Raw genomic sequence first — 24977 nt, forward strand, 5'->3', positions numbered from 1 at the left:
CAAAGGAGTTCATGTATGAATCCCAACCCCCTGGGATCTACAAAACAGGCCCAAAGCCAGAGGCTTAGAGGTGTGGCTTTGGTGAGATCAAAGGTTTACATGAGAGAGAAAATGTTGTAGTAGTGACCCTGGCACAAGGTAGGATTCAGGCCAAAGAGGTAGGCACACAAAGTAGCTTTGGAAATTTGGGCACATAAAAAACCACAGGCATTCGCTTTCCAGGGTTGCCCTAAGGAAAATAACAGACTAGGGGGCGGGCTGGGAAAAATGGAAAATTTTGGTCTGGAGGTTAAATGTCTGAAATCAAGGTGTTGGAAGGGCTATGCTCTGACTGAAGGATGTTGGGGTGGAGGGCTAGGAGGGACCCATCCCTTCTTGGCTCTTCCTAACTGGGTGGTGCCTGAAAATCCTGGGTATTCTTTGACTTGTGACAGCATCACTTCAGTCTCAGCCTCTGTCTTCACACAGCCCGCTTCTGCATGACCATGTACAAGGTTCCCTAACCTTAGAAGCACAGCAATCACTGGACTGAGGCCCATCATATCCAACATAGCTTCACTTTAAGGCGATTATATCTGTTTCCAAGTGAAGTCACATTCTTAGGTATTAGAGATTAGGACTTCAATGTATGGATTTGGAGGGACACAAGTCAACTCACACCACCATACCAAGGGTGTTGAGTAGAGGTGGAAAAGCAAGAATCCCCTGGGGCCCGATTCCTAGCATCAGCCCGTTGTTAGAACTGGGCCTCCTGAGAAGCGCGCAAGAGTGCCAAGGAGCACACAGCTGGGCCATGCCTTGCAGAGACCAAGGTAAGCAGCGTTTGAGTAGACTTGAAAGGGAATTGAGGCCTGGAGAGGAGTGGCTGGAGCTAGTGCTTCTCAGACCTTGTCCCTCTCTGGCCACAATGCCAGAGGATGGAGGAATAATCCCTGAGGGACAAGGAGAGCCAACTGGCTGCCACGGCCTTTCGTGCCCTACATTAACATCAAGTAGCGTTTGTGTCCTCCCCTGTAGTGTCATCTTTGTTTAATGGCTTGTACTATAGTCTGTTTTGCCAAGCACTAAAGTTACATGAGCTCAGAGGCAGCTGTGTACCTGCCTCCCAGAAGCCCAAGAGCTCTCATTCCTGACTGCATGAAGCAAAGCATTCAGAGTCCACCTTCACCAACCCAGGTAGCATAACTCTTGAGGGTGAGCCCGGCAGGGCAGACCAGCCACCTGTGTGCTTTGGCTGCCTTACACCAGCTTCTGCATCTAACACCCTGGGGGGCCCCACTTGTCTCACACCCCCACCCCCACACATCCGCCTTCTCTCTCTCCCACTTGCACCCTCGCTCCAGCTTACACACCCTATCTTACACAAGACACACCTCCAGGTACACACTTGCATATCTACATGTGCATGACCGTGCATGCTCATACTGTACACTGCCACTGTCTTTACAAACACAGACACACTCACACTTACAGACATCTGTTCACACACACAGCTTTGTTCTCACTCTTATGTGCATACTTTCAGGTGCCCAGACTTAGGATCCTTTGAGCTTGACCATTTGGCCCTACTACCAAGCTCAAAATCCTTATCGTTGGACAGATATGCTGCTATAGATTCCGTACTTCTCTCTGCAGGATCATTGATTGCCCTGGATTGTTCCCACCTCTGCCCCCTCCTAGAAGAACCCCATGCTACAGTCTGCCACTGCGGCTACAGAGACTTTTTGCATCAGGCTAAAGCTAGGGTCTCTGTTTTACGAGGAAACAGGCCCAAAGGTATCTGCGGGGAAGGAGAGCCTGGCAGTCCCTACTTACCTTCTCTGTCCAGCACCTTGCTGGTACCTGGCACAGAGCCAGTACATGATTACAGCAGTGTATTTAGCAAGTGAACAACAGATGACTCCCTAGAGGAAGAACGAGAAAGATCTAGTGCCTCAGCCCCAGCTCCTCAGTTTCCTATTTTTTTAATTTTTATTTATCTAAAAAATTATTTATTTTGATTTTATGTATATGAATGTTTTGCCTGCATGTATGTAAGTGCACCCATGTAATGCAATGCCCGTGGAGGCCAGAAAAGGGTGTTTGAATGCCCTGGAACTGGAATTAAGAACAGTTGTCAGCTGCCATGTGGGTGCTGGAGACTGAACCTGAGTCCTCTGCAAGGGCAACCAGTGTTCTTAACCACTGAGCCATTTCTCCAGCCCCATATAGTTTCTTATTTTATGCAGACCTGGCAGCCACCTTCACCCTCCAGAGAGGAAACAGTTATCTGTATAACTCAGATGACTCAGAGGGTCTGTGGAATGAGGGATGGGGAACTTCTAGAGAAGTGTCTGGACATCTGATACTTAAGAGGACACTTCAGAGTTGATGGGTTGAGGAGGAGGCTGCTTGGTGTTGAAATCTGCCCTCCCCTTCCTGCCTGTATCATGGAGAGTAGGCAGGGAGGGATCCCAGACTGGCAACTGGTGGCCTTCTGGCTTGTCCAAGTGCCAACTGGCCACCTGGGGCTGTTCCTCTGATTAGCCTTGGAAGGAGGATGTGGCTGTACCAGAGGGGTTAGGGTCACTGTCTCTGCCTACCCTGCCCTCCCATCTGGACAAGAAAAGGATTTGGGATCTTTGTACCCACCACCATTCAACAGGAAACTGGCATTGGTCCTATTCTTAGCAATTCAGTCTCAAAAACAAATATTTATAAGAAAGAATGATGTAAAAATAACTTTCCCAGGCTCTCCTGTTCCACATCCCATCTTCTCTCTTGTAGAAGGGGAGAAGGGGTGGGAGCTGCCCTTCCAAGTTGACCCAATTTCACTGGGACCTAAGCTTCCAGCACCTCAGGGCTGCCAGCTCTTCCTTGAACAGAAAGTGAAACAACCCTCTCCTATATCCCCTCTCCCTCACATAGCCACTAACTTTATTCTGACCCTTATCGCCACAGAAACACTCCAGCACTCTCTCTGCTTGGGCTCCCCTGGACTCCCTCCTCCCTTCCAGAGATCTTTCCTACAGAGATGACTGTATGCTATGGAACTCAAACTGTTTTTCAGCTTCCCAGACCTCCCGAGGTCCCAGATTCAGCTCTTTATATAAATGCTGACTGGAAGCCCCTCCACTCCCATTCAGAGTTCCAGCCTCCCTTCTCTCCTGCTCAGTGCTCCCTGAATGTACCTGGCTGCTCTCTAGCACCTCCCTGCATACCTTTCCCCTCCACCCTGAATACCTACCCCCCATGTGACTCTGGCAAGTGTGAGCCACTGTTCCTCTGTTCCTCTCCCCATGTCTCTTGGGTGTCCTCTAACTTGTGTGGCCCAGGCATCTCAGGGAGCCTGGCAGATAGGATCTACAGTGGAATGAAAGTTGGATATCAAGGAGACAGTACCAGCTGGGAGAGGGTTCTTTACACAGCCTACTCTTCCTCTAAGCTCCTCTCCAGCCTGGGCAGACACAGAACCAGATGAGGAAACAAACAGTATTTCAAATCCCTCTGCTTAGGGATGGGTTTTCCCCACCCTTTTTTTTGTGGGCTCTAATACAACTGCTAGGGAAGCTTTTTATGAGCTCCAGTAACAGTGGCTGATTAATCCAGCCTTTCAATGGCAGCACCCTTGAACCAGACTGTGCTGGTATTATTCAGGACCATAAGGAATGCTGGCGCCCACTCTCCTTTACCCAGGGCCAAGAACTGGTGACCCAGCTAAAGAATGTGCTTTGCTTGGGGTTAACATTCCAGGATCAGCTTGGGAGGCCAAGGGCTTGGGTTGGCAGAAGGAGACAGGCACAAGACAGAAAGGTGACATAGGACAGACTTTTCCCCATCTTCCTCCTGGGCACATATCCCCTCTCTGCCTTACCAGGTTACTTTCTAGCCTCTGAATGGAGGCAGGACCAGTAGGAAGAAGATATTTCCTGCTTCCTTAGGGGGTATGTTTACATGGAGTAAAGCCACCAAGCCCTGAGCCACAGTGCCCCTTGCCTTAAGCCCTACCTGCTAGGGAGCCTGGAACTCTCTACTTCCAAGTTCAGGATCTCCTTAGACCAATTAGAGCTAGGAAAACGGAGCCATCTGGCCCAGGTCCTTGGGGCCAGTGGGCAGCAGAGCTCATCTCTGACTCCCACCCAGGCTCACTGTGCCCCCTGCCTCTTTCACACCACTACCCTTGTACCTACTATCTAACCCAAGGCTCAGTAAAGGCTGCAGGTGTGAGAATGTTGGCTACTGGAAAAATGGGGAATATTTTTATTGGTTTAGACCTTCTCTCAGTCCATCAACAATCTCAACTTATATCAATTAACGCCACAAAGAGAGTTGATGGAAAGGGTCCCCTGGAGGAAACCTATAACTGACCCCAGCTTAAGCATAGACCCCAATTTCTTAATCCCACAGAAAGGAAGTTATAGAACCTCAGGAATCAGGAAAAGCACATGGGATGAGGGGCAGAAAAAGAGAAAGATCTTCATGTTCTGCCATTAGCAACAGGGTGAGGAGCCCTTCACAAAGCACTGATTAGAGGTTTTAAGACTTTAAAATTAACCAGACATATGTCTCACTGTCAGGAATTTAGAAACCAGCATGAAGAGTAGTTAAGAAATCCCCCTCCCCTTTGCAGGTTCCTCCTGTGTCCCCCAGCATACAGCTCCAGCCTCAGGCAGTTTCAATAACCACTTCCTAGATCTGAGTTTATCGCCACTGTCCTCTGGCCTGAGTCAGATCAGCTGGAGCTCAGGCGTCTAGTGACCCCTTGCTGTTATAATTCCCTCTTCTCCCCACCCCATACACACACAGTTGGGTCTCTGCCAGAATTTGGGGGGCGGGGGAGAAAGACTTAGGAAAATATTTCAGACACAGAGAGTACCCGGAAAATAGGCAAGCCAGAATCCTCACCCAGCCAGTGTGATGGAAAACAGTGCCATTTCTGGAGCCACTTATGTGACCTTGTAGGGACAGGTACTTCATTTCTCTGTGCCTCAGTTTACTCATCTGCACATTGGAGATAGTCATATGCTAGTCCCTACTGAAGACAGTTCATCAGGACTGGCCAGCTAAGGACATGAAGACTGTCAAGCTCTTTATAGGCCTTGCCAGAATTTTAAAATGTTTGCAGCTAACTAACTCCATCTTGTATTTCTAGAACCCATTTGGGTATCACAAAGCAATGTAATAGGGGCATAGCTCTGATGTTGGGCTGAACAGCTATGCTCCATCCTAGCTGATGACATTATGTCTGAGATGCTTAGAACTAGGGCTGCCTCAGCCAGTGTTAGGTGTCATTATACCTCTTATTACCATTGCTTAGTATGTATTTGTTGAATAAATGATGGATGAATGGCCTAAGCTGACCACCCTGTGTAGTCACAGCTTTGGTTATCCCATGAAACGGGCTATGCATATTTTAGCCAGAGGAGGGCAGCTTTGAGCCAGACATCTCAATTTCTAGACAATCCAGTTTTTACATCCACCTCTGGATTCAGACCTCCCAGTTTTGGAGAGCCAGTTCTAACTGGCAGGTTCCTGTCCACACAGTTCCATCAGCCCCTGAGAGGGTAAGCTCCACATCTTCCAGGCCATGCTGTCCACCTCAGGTTGGGGTTGAGAGGTGACTGAGGACTTCAGCTGAGCTCTGAGGAAAGGCAGTTTGATGGCTGAGGTAATGGTGAGCTGCGTCCTCCCATCCTGTTCCTCTCCCTGAGAAAAGAGACGAGGGACTTGAGTATCTGTGCCAAGACAGACCCAAGGGAGCAGATACTCTAGGGTCCTGGAGACCCCTATGGTCCTCAGATACAGAGAGAGCAGGATGTTCCCATTCCATTCCTAAAAGGAATCCCGATCTCACCTACCTACCTCTCAAAGCCTAACTGACTTCCTCTGAGGCCCTCCCTCCTAAGCCAGAGTAAGGCACAACTTTCCTGCCCCATGTGACACTTTTTACCACTTTGAGGGTCTTCCTACTTTCTACCTTGGATTATATGGCAAATTATATATTTATCTTACTTCTCTTGTAAAGCAGTAAAGTTCCTGAGTCTGGGGAAATAATTACTAGCTATCCCTCCAGATGTGCCTGACACCTGCCTTATCCTGTCTTATGCACAGATACCCCACTTCATGCCATAGCACAACCTTGCTGGCTCTCATCTGTGTTCCTGCCTGTATCCTGAACCAGGCATGTATTGTAGTTTTTTTACTTTGAGCTGCTTTCACAACCTGCCCAGTGCTCAGCACATGCAGATTGTGAAGTGTGGGAAAACAGGGATGGATCCTTATTCCCAATGAGCACCCAGAAGACTAATGTTTCTCAAGAGCCCTTAAGTAGTTAACAGGTGAGTGGATGTGGGGGGTAAAAGGAGGCTCCCTGTCTCAGAACTGGTGGGTGAGACAGACAGGACTGAGTAAGAGTGGCTCAGTTCAGCTCATATATCACAGCACATCCACATATCCAAGCCCATGCCCCAGGAATTCCCCAAGATTTAAGTCACTTGGCCACTTCCCAGTCTCCCTATCCAGAATGAAAGTTGAGTTTCAGCACTTTGCTGCCCTGTTCAACAGTTCTAGTGGCACACTCCATCTGGCTGGTTGCCATGTGTCTTTCAATCTCAGTTTTAAAAGCTTTGTCTTTAGGAGGCACCCCCAAACTAGTCTCCTCCCATTTGGGTTTGAGGCTCCCTCTTGTTCTACATCCCAAAGGCATTCTGTTCTTCTCCATCATAGATATTTTTGTATTGCATTCTTATTTTTCACTAGAATAATCATTCTCTGATGGCAGAAATCATGTCTATCTTATCACCATAATATCCTGAGTCCCAGCACCTGGCAGGCCCCAGGACCTGTAGAATGATCGAGGTTCCTGCAGAAGCCACAGAACAGGCTCATGTCAGTCAGGACTAGAACTCATGTCTCCCAGCACTCAGTCCTGTGACTGTTTGCTACTGATCCTGCTTTTCAGAGTCCTAATCTGTCTGGATGGGCTTCCAAGAATGGACACAGACTAGGAAGGTGGGCAGCAGGTCAGAGGAACTGTCTCCTGAGCCTCTTCTATTTTCACAGATTACTCAGAATGGGAAGGCAGGTTGGTAGAAGATAGAATGCCAAACTAGCTATTCCTCCTGTGAACCTCGCAGATTTGGAGAAGAGAGGCTGGTTCCTGTCTGGTGGATCGTCTTTAGTCACAGAGGGCTCCATGGAGACATGGAGACATCACTAATTTCCACTAGAAATAGTCAAAGGGTAAGTAGGAAAGTGGACAGACACTAGATTAAAAACTTGGCATTTGGGCATGTAGTCCTGAACTACAGCTGGAGACTGCCCGAGATGGGAGGGCCACTTGCTGGCCTCAGTTCTCCTCCCCACAGGCCAGCATTTGAATCGTTTTGTGGCTTTCTTACCGACCATGTGGCCTTTGGTAGAACTATACTCACTTTCCAGAATCAAGTTATCAAGAGTGCCTGGGGAAGTACTTCTTTTTCCCTAAAGGGAGGAGGAAAGCCTGGGAGTGGGGCCCTCCTTTCATTCTACAAGAGGATTCTGAATCTAATTTTCCCGGCCCAAAGAGAGTCAGATCTCATGGCCAATCATCAGTTCTCCTGGCTAAAATCACTAAGAAGAAACCTTGGGATGAGGAAACTACTTACAGATTTAGGGACACAAGGCAGGCTCTAGGAGTATGATGTGCTTTTTTCATGAATGAATAGAAGTTCATGAAGGCCACCCCACCTTGAGGGATCCACTCAACCCTACAAGCCCTCTTTGAAGGAGAGGTAAGGATTTTCCAGGACTGTTGGATTCCAGAATCCAAACAAGGTTGATCTAACTCAAGAGGAGGGAGCTCAGAGACACCAGGCCTTACCTGGAGTCAACCTCCCTCCCATTTCATCTCTTTAGTCACTTTCTCGTTTATGGACTTAAAGACAACTTTAAATTGTCAAACTTTGCAGATTTGGGCTTGGGAGAAGCACTTTACTGAGTGTTGGAGAAACACTTCAGTGACCTCTAGTGCCCTCCGACTGCCCTTCGCCTGCTAAGTACACAGCACAATAAAACAGGTGTCTCTGACAGGACCTGCGCCATTCAGAGCGAGGTCTCAAAAGTAAGGCTCCGGACTTCATTATCACAATGGGGTCCAGCAGCCTTCTCTCTGTATTCCCGGGTTTGGGATCTGGGTGGGCGGGGCTCCACTCACACCTCTCCGTGCCGCGCAGAGTGGAGGAGGCGGGGCAGGGCGGGTGAGCCAATGCTAGAAGTCCTGGTGCCGAGTCGCCAGCGAGCAGGCCAATGGGACTCAGGGGTGTGGCCAGGGCCTTCTGGCCCCAGCGTTTATAGCAACTGTGTTGCGGCTCTTTACAACCCGCCCTGTGCGCCTGTGACCTCGGGGTCGGTGCTGGGTCGCCTGCCCGGGACCGCGGCTCTCGGCACAAAGCTGCCGGACCCCCGCCGCCCTCGCCGCGCTCTCGCGTCATGGAGGCGGTGGCCGTCCCCCGGCGCGCAGGCCCCGCTTTCCCGGCCGCCGCCCTGGTCACCGAGAGCGCCCGGCCGCTGGCCGACGGGCTCATCAAGTCGCCCAAGCCCCTGATGAAGAAGCATGCGGTGAAGCGGCATCATCACAAGCACAACCTGCGGCACCGCTACGAGTTCCTGGAGACCCTGGGCAAGGGCACCTACGGGAAGGTGAAGAAGGCTCGGGAGAGAGCCGGGCTCCTGGTGAGTGCCTCCGGCGTGCAGGGCCCGGGCGTCGGAGGAGCTGCCCGCGCCGGCGTCGCCAGCCAGTGGCGGCCGGGAGAGCGCATTTTAGATGCGTCTGTCCAGAATTTTAGGGACTGTGGTCAAGGACCAGAGAACCTCAGCAGCGCTAGATGCCTGTCCTTTTAGAAGATGGGGCTTAAGTTCAATTTTGATTGGAGCAGTCTTCAGTGGGTGGAATGGGAGGAGGAAGTAGAAGGCCCCAGATCTTAGCAAGACTTTATAGTGTGTGTGGTTGAGTAGACGGATGACGTGTGGTGTGGAGATCCTTAGCTCTATACAATTGGGTCCTAAACCCTGGGACCGAATCAAAATTTCATTGTGATGGGTTTTTGATTCTGGGAGTGTAAAAACAGGCTCTGCTGCCAAATCCACTGTGTCTGAAGATGCCTTTGGGCGGGAGGCCTCTTGGGGAACTTGTCCTGTTGATATAATGTCTTCGTAATAGTCATAGTCATCTGTGACTTTGAGCAATTTCCTTCATCTCTGGATTCTGTTTCCCCTTCTGCAAAAGTGGAGAAAACACAGCCTGTCTCACAAGCTGCGAGGAAGAGTGAACAAGATACAAATGTGAACTTCGTGGGCCTTGGGCCTGAAAGGATAGCATATTTACCAAAAGTTAAACATGGTGGTTCTCACACTGCAGTTTGATAGGTGCTTGTTAAAATCTCAGGTTCACACCCAGTTGCGGGGTGTGGGGGGTGTTTTGTCTCCCCCGAAAGCCTGTAATTCACATTTTAACAAGCCTTTCAGAGCAGGTGGTTTAGGGATTATATTTTGCCAGATCCAGTGAATACTTGTTGTGAGGGGTGTGTGTGTGTCCATAGTTTGCCCTATTGACTATGGCAGTTGTCCCCTCCCCTGATTGTTTGCTTTTGCAGCCAGTAGCTGGTTTGAAATTCAAGAAGTCATTTCATTGGTGAAGGAAAGTGGATGTTGGAGAAAGGAGTGGATTATGGCCCCATCAATAGGACCAAGTATGTTTTTCCTGCTAATGCCTGGCATAGTCCCCAGTTGCCTCCTGCCAGGTTACAGCTATTGGGCAATCATGTACTTCCTGGCTTTCCTTTCTTTCTCTTTCTATAAAGTGCCAGGGCCCCAAAGGCTTCAGGCTTGAGACTGCTGGGCCCAGGCTTTGTCAAGGGCTTAGCTGGAAAATACTTGCTTGTGGTTTGGGTCCTCTTGTTGGGAAGATTGGGTTGAAGGAACTGGGTGGCTGATAAACCAAGATCAAAGTTCAAAGATCCCATCAAGCTTTTGAGAGGTTACTGTGGGGTGAGAGAGAGAGAGAGAGAGAGAGAGAGAGAGAGAGAGATCGAGATCATTTGAAGTGAAACTTTTGGTTTTTAGACCACAGTGGCTCTAGGTAAGGATTCCAAGTCTTCTTACATTAGAACAGAGAGAATTCAGAAGGAACTCCCAGGCTCATGTCTCTTGCGTGGGTAAGGAGCCAAGATCAGTAGGCAGGAGCCTGCACCGAATCTCTCAGACACAGACCGCCCAAGAGAAATTGCTCAGGGTCCCTTTGGAGAGCAGCTCCCTGCTGTGCCAATGATGTCTCAATTCTGGAGCCTTGTTCTCTTCCCCACCCCCCATCCCTACATCTTGACTGTTTTCCCGAAAGAGAGACTTGATGCCTTACATACTTTAGCAGGGGGAAAGGGACATGGAGCTGTCCCAGTCTTCCCACAGATGAACTAAGATTGTTGGTGGGAGTTCCAGTCATAGGACAGCCTGCTAGGGAACATCCATTTGCAATTGCTCTCCATGTTCTAGCACTTTCTACTCCTAACCTGTGGAGATGGCTAAGCAGGGGCCAGATGGGATTATCTGCAGGGAGGGACAGGTAGGGGGACTAATGGCTGCCCCAGGAGGGAGTCAGAGGAAAGACAAATATTTGCTCTGGATCTTGAACACATTCCTGGTGTCCAAATGACATTTCCTCTTGCAAGTCTCCCAGCTCCCCTGACTATTCCCTCCCCCTAAAGAGAAAAACACATGCTGGGGTCTCTGGAAAGATGGAGTCCACCAAAGCCCTTGACCTGATCTACATGGATGTCCTGCCTCTGAGAGATACTGTGAGGGGAGGTGGGTATTCCAATGGGTAGTTCTGTGAGGTGGGACTCTTTCTGCTTCTTTAATATTTTGACTTGCTTAGTGAGCTTTCAGAATGTTTGAAAATGACCAAGTTGTTCCACTTCCTTCATTGCTAGATGGAACTAAGGCTCTGAGAGAAAGGAAGTAACTTGTCTTCTGGCTGGTTAATGGCAAGCCTGCAGTACAGGCTCCAGACTTGTCTACCTTAGGCCTTGGATGACCAAGTGCTGAATCTTGGTCTGGAAACTGGCTTTGAGATGAGCCTGGGCTTGCCTGCCAGTGCTTTGTCATCCCAACAGCTAGCTCCGGCTGCATTCCCAGTGCTCCAGGCAGTGCTTAGAGTGGGAGAAGTCACTGGAACCCCTCCTCGCATGGCTGTATTGAAGGATCCTAGGTGAGAGAACTATACTGTATTCTTGCAAAGGGTCAAATCATGGTACCCATTGTTCACTGGCTGTGTGACCTCTGTGTACCTCAGTGTCCTCATCTGTAGAGTGGAGATTATAATAATTCCTATATCATGAGTTTCTCCTAGGATTAAATGAGAAAAGACCTATAAAGTGCTTAACACAGTATCTAACACACATGGTGTTACTGTCCTAGCAAGGGTGTCTTGACCTGTGAACCCCTCTATCCTAGGCGTATCCTGCCAAAATAGAGTGTAAATTGTGCTCAGCCATCCTTGAGTTGAACCACTGTGATCTCTGCTCCCTTTAGCCAACTTCAGAAAGGGGCTCCTGACTGGCCAACTACCAAAGGCTTATTAGGCAAGATGCTGCCCTCCTAGCTCCTCCCGCACCTGCCTGCTCAGCAGCAGGGAGGGAGGCTGCAGGTGGCTCTTGTCCTTGGGCTCCAGCCAAATCACACAAAAGGACTGGGCAGGGAAGCTCCTTGCCCAAGAACCTGGCAGAGTGGGCTAGAAGAAGGCAGGGAGGAGGTGGCTTGGGTTCCCCACAGAGCCCATTTCTAATCCCAACCTAGTCCTTGGTAGAATGGTAAGTCACATTGAGGTTCATCCCCACTCACCATCCTTCCTCACCATCCTCATGTGAGGTTCTTTCCTGCTTCCCAAACAGCAGCTGCTCCCTGAAAGGCCAGAGAAGAGTCAAGGATCTTGGCTCCAATTTGGGGCCATGGCTGTGACCAGAGATGTCCCACTTAAATCATCTCTCCCAGTACCTAGAACCAGCATCTCTGGATCCTGCTCCTCTTTCTCTTCACCCCTACCTCCCATTTCCTTCTAAGACCTTTGACCACCTTCTCTTGAATGCAGATTTCTGATCAGAGCTTAGGCCATATTTACCAATGGAACCTTAGCACCACTTCTTCAGAGTGTTGGCAAAAGAGTGGGGGTGTCTGTATATCTGTAAGTAGGATGGGGTGGCACATACAATGTGGCCCAGGGCAAAACATGGGGCATCCCAACTTCTCCAGAGGTGGGAGGCAGGCCTGGGAACCTCCAAGGAACTTTTTTCTTCTGAGATGCTAGCTTCTCCTCCATCGTAGGTCCTGTCTTGTGCATTGAAGAGGCTTGGAAGAGTCAGTGTGTCTTTCTGGACTTGTTCACTGCTTTCAAAACAGGATAGGGAATTAGCCTCGCTTGCTGCCTTTCGAACTCGCAGAGCTTCAGGAACAAGAAAACACTAGGGTGGTTTGAGCAAGAATTATGCTCTGGCAGTTAACATGGCTAAGCATGGTGGCCTTGCAACAGTCCTTGACTGCCACCTTCTTGACAGCAGTGACCCCTTTCTGAAGAAGCACCACATAGGATGCCCAAATGTGGAAGGGAACTTCGAAATCCATCCTGATGTGAGGTTCTTTCTGCCTGGAACTTTCTTGTTGCCCTTTCCTAGCCCACCTCATCCATCTTCCAGACCTGAAACAGTTCTTTCCCAAGGGTGATTCCCCCGTTCTTCCAGGCAAAGAAAGCCCTGTGAAGTGCTCCTGGAACACCTGGCAATCAAGGACTGCGGCTGCCACATTTCTGACACTGGGAAGGAGCCTTCCCAGTAGACTTGGGGCATTGAAATAGGAACGCTCCAAATTTTGTCCAAATTCCTAGTACCTAGCATAGTTAGGCACAAAGTAAACATTTGCTAGACATTTGGAGAATAGATGTACATTGATTTTTTTTTTCCAGATGAGGACATTAAAATTAGGCAGGGCAGCTAACCAGATCATCCTACTTACACACCTTGTGTTGCATGACTTGAGAGAGGCAAGTGTGGATCAGCTACCTGGGTTCACAGGGCCTGCTCAACTGGCCAGGAGTTTACATTTTCAGATTTATCCCATTTCAGAGTATGGTGGCCATATAATAAATTGACTAAATGTGGGAAATTTGCAGAGGAAAGGAGACAGTATTGACAGTATTAATAATTGTATCAAAATAAACCAGGGCCCTGGCATGTGGCCACCCTCCCTCTTCGCACCTATCTGCAGGTGATATCCTCTTCCTTGGCTTTAATTGCCCTGTTTTTATTCTAGAGTATGGTTGCCAGTTACCTTACAGGTGAGAACAAAGGTCAGTAGAAATTACTTTTTGTAACTGAGGTAGATTCTATTTAGGCCTGGGTGGAGTAGGGAGAAAATCTTGTCTGATCCCTGAGTCCTTCAGGTAAAGATCACTCAGGGATTTAACCAATAAATATTTGTAACGTGCACTCATTAGTAAACAGGAATTAAAGACTTTCTGCACACCAAGCCCTTTCTAGGTTCAGTGGTGCCTTATCTAATTTACTTTGACAGACTAGTGGTTGGGAAAGTTTGGGAAGAGTGGCCCAACCCCACAGACTTAGTATAAATCAGGTCTTCTTCGTCTGTCCTTCTTGAGGACTGATGGAGGGCTGATAGCTTGGTAGGTTTCCTTCCTGGGAAGTGCTGCACACTTCTGAGGGCCTAATACAGACAACTGGGGATTCCTCAGCCTTCCTTTCCCTATTAGTTCAGAGTCTTATCTTGTAGGAGAATGGAACTGGGGGACAAAAGAATTTTAGGCCTTTCAGGGTTAAAAGAGATGGACCTGGACTTGTGTATCCGCTAGCCATACCAAAGACTCCTGCACCCAGAAAATCCCTTTTTGAGCCTCATTTCTTTTTTTTTTTTTAATATTTTATTTTTATTGTTTTTTTTTAAAATTTTATGTGTATGAGTGTACTGCCTGCATGTATGTGAGTGCACCGTGTCATGCAATGCCTTGAAGGTCAGAAGAGGGCTTCGGATTCCCCTGGAACTGGAATTAAGGATGGTTCATGGCCGCCATGTGGGTGCTGGGAATCGAACCCAGGTCCTCTGCAAGAGCAGTCAGTGCTCTTAACCACTGAGCCATCTCTCCAGCCCCGAGCCTCATTTCTTTTACACCTTACTGTCTTCAGAGCTCTGTCCCTAAGCCAGTGAGGCCATCTCACTATCGTGTGTACATAATTGTGCGTCTCACACATGCCTAGTCTTTGCATGGATGCATTTTCAGCTCAGGTATTTTAGTTATCTAGACAGAAATGTATGGTTACATATGATCATTTCTACTACCTATTAATATATATTTTTTACTGACCTTTGTCACTGAAGGTCTTCACAGCCCTCTTACTCATTGTCTGATTTTTTAAGCAGAGACTTACAGGAAAAAGAAGTAGGCCGTAAAAATCTCCCCTTCAGAGTGAGCAAAGGAGTATGGAGAAGAGGTGTATGAGAGTGCTGCTGGATTGAATGTAGACATTTGGAGCATTTAGGGTCTGTTCTGCTCCCTTGCCCACTGCCCAATTCCAAGCCCACAGTTTTCTTTTGCTTTTTTTTTTTTTTTTTTTTTTTTTTCTTTCCTAACTCATTAGTGAGAGATGAGAAAGGGTTAGAGCAGGTGTTGGGGCAGCCAAGTCCCCACATCTGCAGCTTCCCTGCTTTGGGCCTCTCAGGGAGGAGGCTCCATAGTGACCATCTCTCCCTTTGTTCTCCCTGCCCTTCTCTGAGAGAGCTGAGTGGGGCCTGCCTGCCCCCTTTCAGCAGAACAGTTCAGGGCAGGATGGGGTTGAGGGCACACCATCCCCCGGCCCGTTGCCAGGGTGACCCAGGCTGTGGGTATTGTGAGCAGCTCCTCTGACAGGATTAGGGCTATTCCACATTCTTGTCAGATGGGGAGCCCCGGCTAGCAGAGCCCAAGAGCAGAAGCCCTAGAGCAGAAGCCATTGTCTACTGGAGGTGTGGGGGGAGGAGGGCTGTGAAAGGATGGATTAGAGACCCTGCCCCTGGAGCTGGGGTTTCCTTTCTGTCTTTTGAATCTGGAGGGGGAGGCCAGCCCTCCTGGGAAACTGAATGAGGAGCTGTTTATCTCAGTCTGAGTCTTCATATTTCTCATTACTTGCCTATCTCCCTTGAAGAGGAAGTCCTGTGTTTACCATTCTATTGGTGTTTTGGCTAGGCCTTGCCAGGAACTGACTGGTCTGGGACACCCAACACCCACCCAGCCTCTGAGGGCCCCTGGCATTTGTACAGCTCATTTCACAGGCTCAGAGCAGGAAAGCCCCTCAGACAGCTCAGTTCAATCTGTTTATTTTACAGAAATGATAGCTGAGGCTCTGCGAGGGGTGGGACTCGCCCATAACCATGAGAACCGAACCCCAGAACCTAGGTACGCTGAATCCTTAGGCAGCATGGTATGGTTTCCCATCAGTCACTGTGGCTGTGCAATGTCCTAGAGCCACTGCTGAGTAAGATGGAGCCAAGAGACTATGGCTCCTGTCTCTTAGAGATGTTTGAACTGCAGCTTCTCCAATTTCTCTGCACTCCACCCTTCCTGAGCCCACCACACTCCAGCTGGAGGGGTTAATCTTTATATAGTATTTCCACCTTCACAGAGGAAGACAGTGAGTCCCAGAGGACTATCTAGTTGTTTATTTGCTTGTTGCTAAGGAAGGGACATGACTTACCTGGACTGACTGTGGAGACTGCTTTTTGATCTTTTTTATTGTGGCAAAATACATATAGTACACAATTTGCCATTTTAGCTACTTTTGCATATAATTAATTGGCGCATTAACTATGTCCAAAAATGTTGTAAATCACCACCACTGTCAAAACCTTTTCATCATCCCAAATAGAAGTCTGTAGCCATTAAAAAGTACCCCCCCAATTCCATTCTTTAGCCCTGTACCCCTGGTAACTTTAGTTCTACCCTCTGTTTATATGTTTGCTTATTTTAGTACCCATAAAAATAGTACTTGTCATTCTGTGGCTGGCTCATTCACTGAGCATATTTTCATGATTCAGCCTGTTGTGTTAGGTGTCAGAATTTCATTATTTTTTTTTAATGACTAATTCCACTGTATAGGCATACCACATTTTGATTATCCATTCATCTGTTGATAGGCATTTATGTTGTTTCCACTTTTTGACTAGAGTCTGGGCGTTGATAGCAAGTTAGAGTACTGGGGCAGAAAAAGGACTAAACTCAGAATCGGGTGGCCAGCTGTGCCAGTGGGAGGCTATGACTTTAGGCAAAGCATTTAGCTCTTTGGTTCCTAGTTTCTTCATCTATGAATGGGGATGAGGATGCTTTCTTTGCTTACTTCCCAGGGTTGTTGCGAGGACCATTTAATGTACTGATGCTGTTCAATGCCTAACATGCGCAGGTCCTATACCTAGTATCCAGGATCCAGTGGCCAGCAAAACACCTCTAGTCCTTGTCTTTGGGTGTACTGTGCATATTTTATTTGCAAATCCAAAAGCACCCAGCCTTTGCAGCCAGATGCAGGCTGTTGTTACCGTCCTTATTCACCTGTAGATCTGAATGAAGCTCCTTTCTGCTACATGGACTGCACTGGACCCAGCTGATAACATTTTCTAGAGAAGATGCTCTCCAACTCCCTGCCACCTACCTGCCCTGGTGAAGGTCTGGATATCTTCTCCTGGTACACTTTGTGGCTTGTACAGAGCACCAGGGCCAGAGCCCACAGAGCATCCTCAGAGATACTTTACCTGCTAGACCTTTCTCCTCAGTCGCCTGCGTTCTGTGTTCACAGGTGGCCATCAAGTCAATCCGCAAAGACAAAATCAAAGATGAGCAAGATCTGCTGCATATACGGAGGGAGATTGAGATCATGTCATCACTCAACCACCCCCACATCATTGCCATCCATGAAGGTAAGGTGGTGGGCCTTTGGAGCTGGGAGCCAGGGATCTCGTGTGTGTAGGAGTCAGAACTGCCAACACAAAGAAGTAAAAATGAGCTGGGTATGGTGGCACATGTCTGTAATCCCAGTCCTGGGAGGCTTGAGATGTGGAGAATGTGAAAGCTAGCCTAAGATGTATAGCAAGACCCTGTCTTTAAATACATGCATGCATACGTGAAGTTCTTTAAAAAAAAAAAAAAAAAAAAGAAAGAAAAAGAAAAAAAAAAGTAAAAATGACAAATGCTGTATTCAAAACCCAGCCCCATGATGCGGAGCAATTCAGCAGTACAGTCCCTGAGTCTTAGTTCCTCTTTTATAAATGGGATAATTCCATCTACATCATAGGGTGATTGCAGAAATCCAACTGTATAATGTCACTGAGTATTCTCTTCGAGGAAGAATTGTAGATCTGTTTGTGTGTTTGTAGCAGTGCTGGGCTCATACCTGGACCCTCACACTTGCTAGGTAAATGATGTAAACTGAACTGCATCCCCATCCCAGACTTCAAGCTTTTTGTTGTTGTTTTTGGGTTTTCCCTAATAGCACTGCTTCCCAATCCTGTGAGATCCTTAGCAACCCAGGGGAGGCTGAAATGCACAGACTGCACCTGTCTCAGGTGTGTGGATGCTGTTCATCCCACATCTGTGAGCCAAGCCTCCTAAAGTCGACCTGTGCCCTGAATCACTCCCCCATGGACTTGCTCTGTCTATTCTTGTCTCTCTTGGCCTCCTGCCCTCTGACATCAGTGCTGACTTGATCATTCTGGCTGCCCTCCTCCCTGTGACCCAGACAACAACGTGATCAAGAGAGCATGTCAAAGGGAGACAGGAGAACAGCCTCCCACATATACCTATCCACTTCAGGCCTTTATGTAACATCAGCTAGATGGAAGTACAGGGACAACAATGGCAGAAGGAGGGAGGCAAGAGAGCCTGAGGCTTTGCCTGTATTTTTTTTTTTTTCTGTCTGAAGATTACTGGTGGGAAGAACAGAGATGGCTTTACTCTTAGGTTTATAGGCAGATGAGGCAGAGCTACTATTATGACCCTGTGGCTTGAGCCTGTCCCATGAGGAGCCCAGACAAGTAGCTGAGAAGGCTAATTGTAGCCCTGTGTACTTCCCTCTGGGAATAGTGGGCAGTCCGAGCTTGGTGATTGGTAGTGTGTACATCTGTGTGTGCATGCGCATGTGTCTCTGTATGTATGAATTCTCTCCACACCCAATCTCTACCTGGGTCTGAGGACTGAGCTGAAGCTCAGGGATTTTGGTGTGTTTTGTTTGTTTTTTCTGCATCTGTTGATTCTGTAGACACAGGGCATCACAATGACTGTGTGTCTGAATGGCTTTCCAAGATTCAGCCTCATCTTGCTGTAGGGTTCTGGTGTTATGGGCTGGGGGAGTGCTGAGACTGATCTCTAACCTAATTGCTCCTCAAGATGTGTCCCTCGCTGGCTCTTGATCCCTAGTTTCACAGCACAAAGGTTGCATGTATACTGAGAACCACATGAATTGAATGCCATTTGGGCACCCCTGGGAGGCTGGGCTACCATGTTTCTCTAGAAAACAGCAGCCTTTCTGTCATTGTAGCTGACATGTGGGAGCTGGGACTTGTCTTAGAATAAGTCTTATCCCTCAGCACCTTCTCAGAGGCTAGACAGCAATAGCTCTGGGGCTGGCCAAACAAACCAAACTCATAATACCCGTTTAACACAAAGATGCAATGTCATGAACGTGCATATTCTGACACACCAGCTAAAGGACCAGTTTGGTGAACCAGTTGTTCCCTATCTTCCCAGAGGGCTGGAGCCAGGACACTGCCTGAAGTGGTGAGAAGGCCCCTCCTACACATGGAGATGGGCCAACTGGGGTGGGCTGACTGCCAAGAAGCCAGCCAATTAATTACCACATATATATTGATTGCTTCTGTGTCTGGAGCCATATGCATAAGGCCCTCACCTGGGTACTCTGATGGGAAGTCAGAGATGGCAGGAGTGATGAATATCTCAGCTCTTACAACAATAAGGTTTCAGAATTCTACATAAAGACATTGTGAATATACCAGTAGGTCCTGTTTTCCAGTGTTTTCTTATATCTAAGACGCTATGCCAACTTGCTCAACCAAACCCAAAGCTGTCATTGATTTCTTACTTATTCCTCACCTCGGTCCTGAGAGGTTGCTTCTCAAATGAGGAAACTAAATGTTGGGTGTGAATCAAAGAGCCTGGTCTTTTATTCCATCAGTGGTGTCTGCCTTCCTGGGAGTTTGCAGAGTCCTCAAAGGCCTAAAGTGAGCCACTGTCCTTGGTCTTGACCTGCTGCTTCTGGAAAGTGCTGAGCGCTTCAAAGGCCCTTCTCTTGCCTTATTCATTGCCCCAAGTCCCCAGTAGCAGACATCATAGAGGGAGGTCTCATTTGGTTTGGGGCCAGGGAAGAGAATGTGGCCCCTAGTGGGAACAGGGTGCTCTGGGAGGGTTTGACGTTCTCACTTTGCCTTGTCTAGTGTTTGAGAACAGCAGCAAGATTGTGATTGTCATGGAGTATGCCAGCCGGGGGGACCTGTATGACTACATCAGCAAGCGGCCGCAGCTGAGCGAGCGTGATGCCAGGCATTTCTTTCGGCAGATTGTTTCTGCCCTCTTCTACTGTCACCAGGTGAACACACACGTGTCCTAATCATATTCTGAGGGGTGGGCCCTGGGGCTCTGAGCCTGGTTTGTTATCAGAAAGGCTTCTGAACTCTCTACTAGGGAATTCTGGTTTTAATCTCTTGCCAGGGATGGGCCTGTGATTTCTTGAACTATACCATTGAAGATAGGTATCCCAGTCTGCCTGTGTGCAACTTTCTAGACTAGGTCCCCTGTCTTGTTCCCTTCCCTGGTGACTTTCTCCTGACTCAACTCCCTCCCTCTTTCAGAATGGGATTGTCCACCGAGATCTCAAACTGGAGAATATCCTTCTAGATGCCAATGGAAATATCAAGGTAAGCCTCACTTCTGGTTTGTAAAAGCTTCCCCACCCTAGTGTTTCTCTAAGTGCTTAATAGGTCCCTGGAGGAGTTAAGTGAAGTCCAACTCTTGTGTTGGTACTGGCAGGGACCTCAGTTGTTATCCATTCCAACACCTTCTTGATGGATGGGGCACCAGATCCTCAAGAGGAAGATCACCCCACTAGTGAATGGTAGAGGCGGGGATAGAACCAAAGTCTCTGACCTACAGTCCAGTGTCCTTTTGATGTTACAAGGCTGACAGGAGTCTCAATCTAGGTTCAGGTTTTTTTATCATAACTTTGGGACTAACAGGGACAGAGCCTCATTGTCGTTGCCTGCATGCGTACATGCTTGCACATGTGCATGCACACACACAATTTAATCTGCTATAGTCAGGAAGCCTTTTGGCTTCTTTCCCACGGGCACCACTTCTTGTTTCCTACAACAATTGGATTCTCATGCTGAGGTAGTTAGATTTAGGTCAGTTGAAAGTTCATAGAGAAGGGATAAACTTGAATCTCAAGGCTGGAAGAGAAGAATGGCAAGAGCAGCTAGCTGAGGTAACAGGCTAGCCTGGCAAGCAACTGGGCGGGGGGCCGGGGGGGCAGTACTCTGACCCACCTCAGAATCTAAATACCAAGGAGAAAGTCTCCTCCATGGCTCCTGACCTGTGTGTCCTAAGGTTTCCTGTACTGAGTCTGTGGCACCCTTATCCTACCAGTTCCTGAAACAGGTGTTGTTTCTTTGATGCTGATGGGAAAGGGAAACCAGAACCAGTAAACAGGCACAAACTGGACAGGCATGCAAGTCTCTGTTGGTACCAGTCATCAACCTTATTATGGGTTCACCTGACAACTGCTTGATAAGATGCCAATAAAGCTATAAACTAAGGAGCCAGAGTTTTATAGCCAGTCCTCTCCACCCTGCACACATGACCCTCTGATGAGATGGAAAGAAGGGGAACGCCAGGTCTCTGACCTCCACCTCTAGCTGAGGATGGGTGGGAAAGGGTCTCTGAGGATCTGGAGGATGATCTTAGGATGTCTCAGGTCCCTAGAGTCAGACAGTTCAGGGAGTCCTTTGAGAAGATTCCATCTCCTAGACTGTGACCAACCCTGACCTTTATTCTGCCCTCTCCTCTGCCTACCATGCCGGCCTATCCCAGGTTCCTGCCCAGGTGTGGGCAGAGATGAGCCCTTTGTTGGGAAGGGCAGCTAAGGTTTCACATAGTTAATGGGTCAGGGGCCTTACTTATCTATAAGGTTCTCAGGGCACTGTTTTCCAGGACCTGAACTATGAGATACGGAGTCGGGACCCCCTGTCCCTCTGCCAGGACCTGGCCTTCCTCAGGATTTGGAGAGGGGATAGATGGCCAAGAGCTGTGGAATAACCCAACCTTTGACATGACCCATGTCCGTTTCTGTTCCAATCCTATAGATTGCTGATTTTGGCCTTTCCAATCTATACCACCAAGGCAAGTTCCTGCAGACATTCTGTGGGAGTCCCCTCTATGCCTCACCCGAGATCGTCAATGGGAAGCCCTATGTGGGCCCAGAGGTAAGAGGCCACCTTGGGCCAGAATCACTGAGTCCAGGTCCTGGAGGATAGATGGGCTGGTTTGCTGGTTACTTCCTTTTACAGAGCACAAAACTCAAGCCCCTAAAAGGCAGTGGCTTGCCAAACCTCAGAGGCAGAAGTGGAAAAACTGGCATAGACTTGAGGTCTCCTGGTACCCTGTCTCATCCTTGGCCTCTGGTTCTCATCACCTTCTGACACTCAGTCCAGCCACCCTACCTTGACCCAGAAGGATAGCGTGGTCACTGTTCCTGTGTCTGAGGCTGTCCCTCTCAGGGGAAGTAACTGGCAGTATATTTCCCTATTAGCCCCAAACCCTCTGCTGCATCCCTCACTTCAAGGGGGATGGTCACAAGAAGGGGCATTTCGGATATGACCTTTGGGTTTTCCAGTATGTACCCTTACCTTTGTGTTGGAGGTAAAGCTGGCAGCCCTTCAGTCTGCAGCACATGCAGTCCTTGCTGAGCTGTTTCTCTACCCCCCTCCCTCAGGTGGACAGCTGGTCCCTGGGTGTCCTCCTGTACATCCTGGTGCATGGCACCATGCCCTTTGATGGGCAGGATCATAAGACTCTGGTGAAGCAGATCAGCAGTGGGGCTTACCGTGAGCCACCCAAGCCCTCTGGTGAGTGAGCACTGTGGCCAGGCCAGCAGCGAGGGAGGCATTGGTACTGTCATTGATTCCTGAGTCAGCAATTAGACAGTGGTAATACAGATAGATGGCAGCAGTCTGTTGTGACTCAGGGCAAGTTAGGATATACTCCACTATTCTCCCCAGCGTCTGAGACTGCTGAGAAAGAGGGAAGCTCTTCCTTATGAGCATGCTTTGGAAGTGCTCTTGAAGGTCCACCATAATCCTCTGCTATAGTATTATTTCTTTTTCTTACTTTATTTTATGTGTATGAGTGTATTGCCTGCATGTGTATGTAAGTGCACCTATGTCATGCGATGCCCATGGAGGTGCCCCTGGACGTCAGAAGAGGGCCTTGAATTCCTTTGGAATTTGAGTTATGGACAATTGTTAGCCACCATATGGGTGCTGGGAACTGAACCCGGGTCCCCTGCAAGGGCAGCCAGTGCTCTTAACTGCTGAGCCATCTCTTCAGCTCCCATAGTTGTATCTTTTCTTACTGCCTTTTTCCTCATTCTTAGAAATCTGGCCTTTCACATATGATGTAGAGGGCAGGAAAATATGTGTGAGAGCCTTGCTTTACCCCTAAGCACAGTCCCTATCTTCAGAGAATTGAATTTCAGTGGAGAGAGGAAAATACACCCTAACATGCAAGTGAGGACCCATGAAGAGTTTACGGACAGAGGCAGGTAGTAGAATCTGTCTGGGGAGCAGGCCTGAACATGTTTGGAGCCTGAGGAAAGAATGGGCAGATCTGACCCAGAAACCTGTGTAGCGCCAGAACTCAGATGAGGCCCGCCTGTGACTGAGGACCTTGGGGATGCCTCCTATTCATATAACTACCAAACTGAAGTCCTTACCTTTGTTCTTCCAGATGCTTGTGGCCTGATCCGGTGGCTGTTAATGGTGAACCCCACCCGTCGGGCCACACTGGAAGATGTAGCCAGTCACTGGTGGGTCAACTGGGGCTACACCACCCGTGTTGGAGAAAAGGAGAGTCTTCGTGAGGGTGGGCACCCTGGGAGCGATTCTGGCCGGGCCTCCATGGCTGACTGGCTGCGCCGCTCCTCCCGCCCCCTTCTGGAGAATGGGGCCAAGGTGTGCAGCTTCTTCAAGCAGCATGCGACTGGAGGTGGAAGCACTGGGCCTGGGCTAGAGCGCCAGCATTCACTCAAGAAGTCCCGTAAAGAGAATGACATGGCTCAGACTCTGCAGGGTGACCCACCTGAGGATACCTCCCCCCGCTCTGGCAAGAGCAGCCTCAAGCTGCCAAAAGGCATTCTCAAGAAAAAAGCCTCTACCTCCTCAGGGATGGTACAGGAGGACCCTCAGGAACTCAGCCCAGTGCCTGATACAACACAGCAGCCTGCACCCCTGCTTCCCAGGAAGGGCATCCTCAAGAAGTCTCGGCAGCGTGAATCTGGCTACTATTCTTCTCCAGAGCCCAGCGAATCTGGGGAACTCTTGGACACTGGGGACGTGTTTGTGGGTGGGGACCCCATGGAACAGAAATGTCCGCAAGCTTCAGGGGCACTTCTCCATCGCAAGGGTATTCTCAAACTCAATGGCAAGTTCTCGCACACAGCCTTGGAGTGCACGACTCCTAGCACCTTCGGCTCCCTGGACCAACTGGCCTCCCCTCACCCTGCAGCCCAGGCCAGCCGCCCCTCAGGGGCTGTGAGTGAGGAAAGCATCCTGTCTTCTGAGTCCTTTGACCAGCTGGACTTGCCGGAGCGACTCCCTGAGACCCCACTGAGGGGTTGTGTATCTGTGGACAACCTCAGGAAGCTGGAGCAGCCTCCCTCAGAAGGCCTGATGCGCTGGCGGCAGGACCCCCTAGGGGATAGCTGCTTTTCCCTGACAGACTGCCAGGAGGTGACAGCAGCCTACCGCCAAGCACTAGGAATCTGCTCAAAACTCAGCTGAGGGTGAAAGGCAGTGCCCCAGTGTGGGGTGGGCTCTGAGATGTTCCTGAGGGGAGAGGACCTCCTCCCCTGTCTCCCAAGACCAGCATCCCAGCCCAGAAGTTGAGAGGGCTTGCAGAGGAACCCTAGGCAGGGTACCTGGGGAAGTGGGTGAATGAAATGCATCAAGGGCTAAATGTCTTCAGGCCTATTGAACCGGAAAGATGAGGAGGGGAAGAGGGGAAGAGTAGAGATGTGGAAGGGAACAGGAAGGGCTCAAGGAGGTTATTGTGGTAGCATGGCAGAGACCTGGAAAGAGCCCTCCATCAGTGTCTACCTCCTTCATGCCATGAGTGTTTCGCATGGTATATTTCCCCGTTCGTTCCCCACCAACTTGGGGGTACATCTTCACACAAGTTCTCACCAACCACCTGATGCACCTGGGGGTAATCTGGAGTAACCTAGCCCCCTTATTTAAGAGGAAACAGCTTCTGTTTCCTCAAAGGTTCTGTCCTCTTTCCCAGGAATGAGCCACCCAGAATCAGTCGCTGCTATGGGTCTAAAAGACTTGAAAAGGCTTAGGCCACTATGTGACTTCATCTCAAGGGGCCCAAATTTTTGGACCACGAAGATTTGAACTTCTGCCTTGAAGCTGCTTCTGATGTCTCGACTATGGATGTGTCTTTCTCAGGCTGGCAGGACCATAGAATGTGCTTATTTTTATGTTCTCAATTCTGTTTTTTTTTTTTTTTTTTAAGTGAATCTTGCTGCTTTCAGTAACGTGAATGCTGCGTTCTGGTGAAAAATACTGAGCCATCGAAGTTTCATGTGTGGAGGTGTTTTCCTCTAATCAGAGGAAAGGGGCCTTTTTTTTTTTTTTTTTTGAGACAGGGT

The 24977-nt window shown here is 49.0% G+C and overlaps 1 protein-coding gene across 1 annotated transcript; it reads left to right on the top strand.

The window, feature by feature from the left end:
- Positions 1-8310: 8310 nt before the first annotated feature.
- Positions 8311-24976, top strand: Nuak2 (NUAK family kinase 2). The gene is made up of 7 exons (XM_008823321.3): positions 8311-8691; positions 16839-16959; positions 19489-19640; positions 19903-19968; positions 21412-21531; positions 22041-22173; positions 23054-24976. Exons 1-7 carry the CDS (start codon positions 8449-8451, stop codon positions 24103-24105), a joined length of 1887 nt encoding a protein of 628 aa, XP_008821543.1. The 5' UTR covers positions 8311-8448; the 3' UTR covers positions 24106-24976.
- Position 24977: the final 1 nt, after the last annotated feature.

This window comes from Nannospalax galili, unplaced genomic scaffold (genome assembly GCF_000622305.1).
Source record: "Nannospalax galili isolate Female #2095 unplaced genomic scaffold, S.galili_v1.0 scaffold309, whole genome shotgun sequence".
Taxonomy (NCBI): Eukaryota; Metazoa; Chordata; class Mammalia; order Rodentia; family Spalacidae; genus Nannospalax; species Nannospalax galili.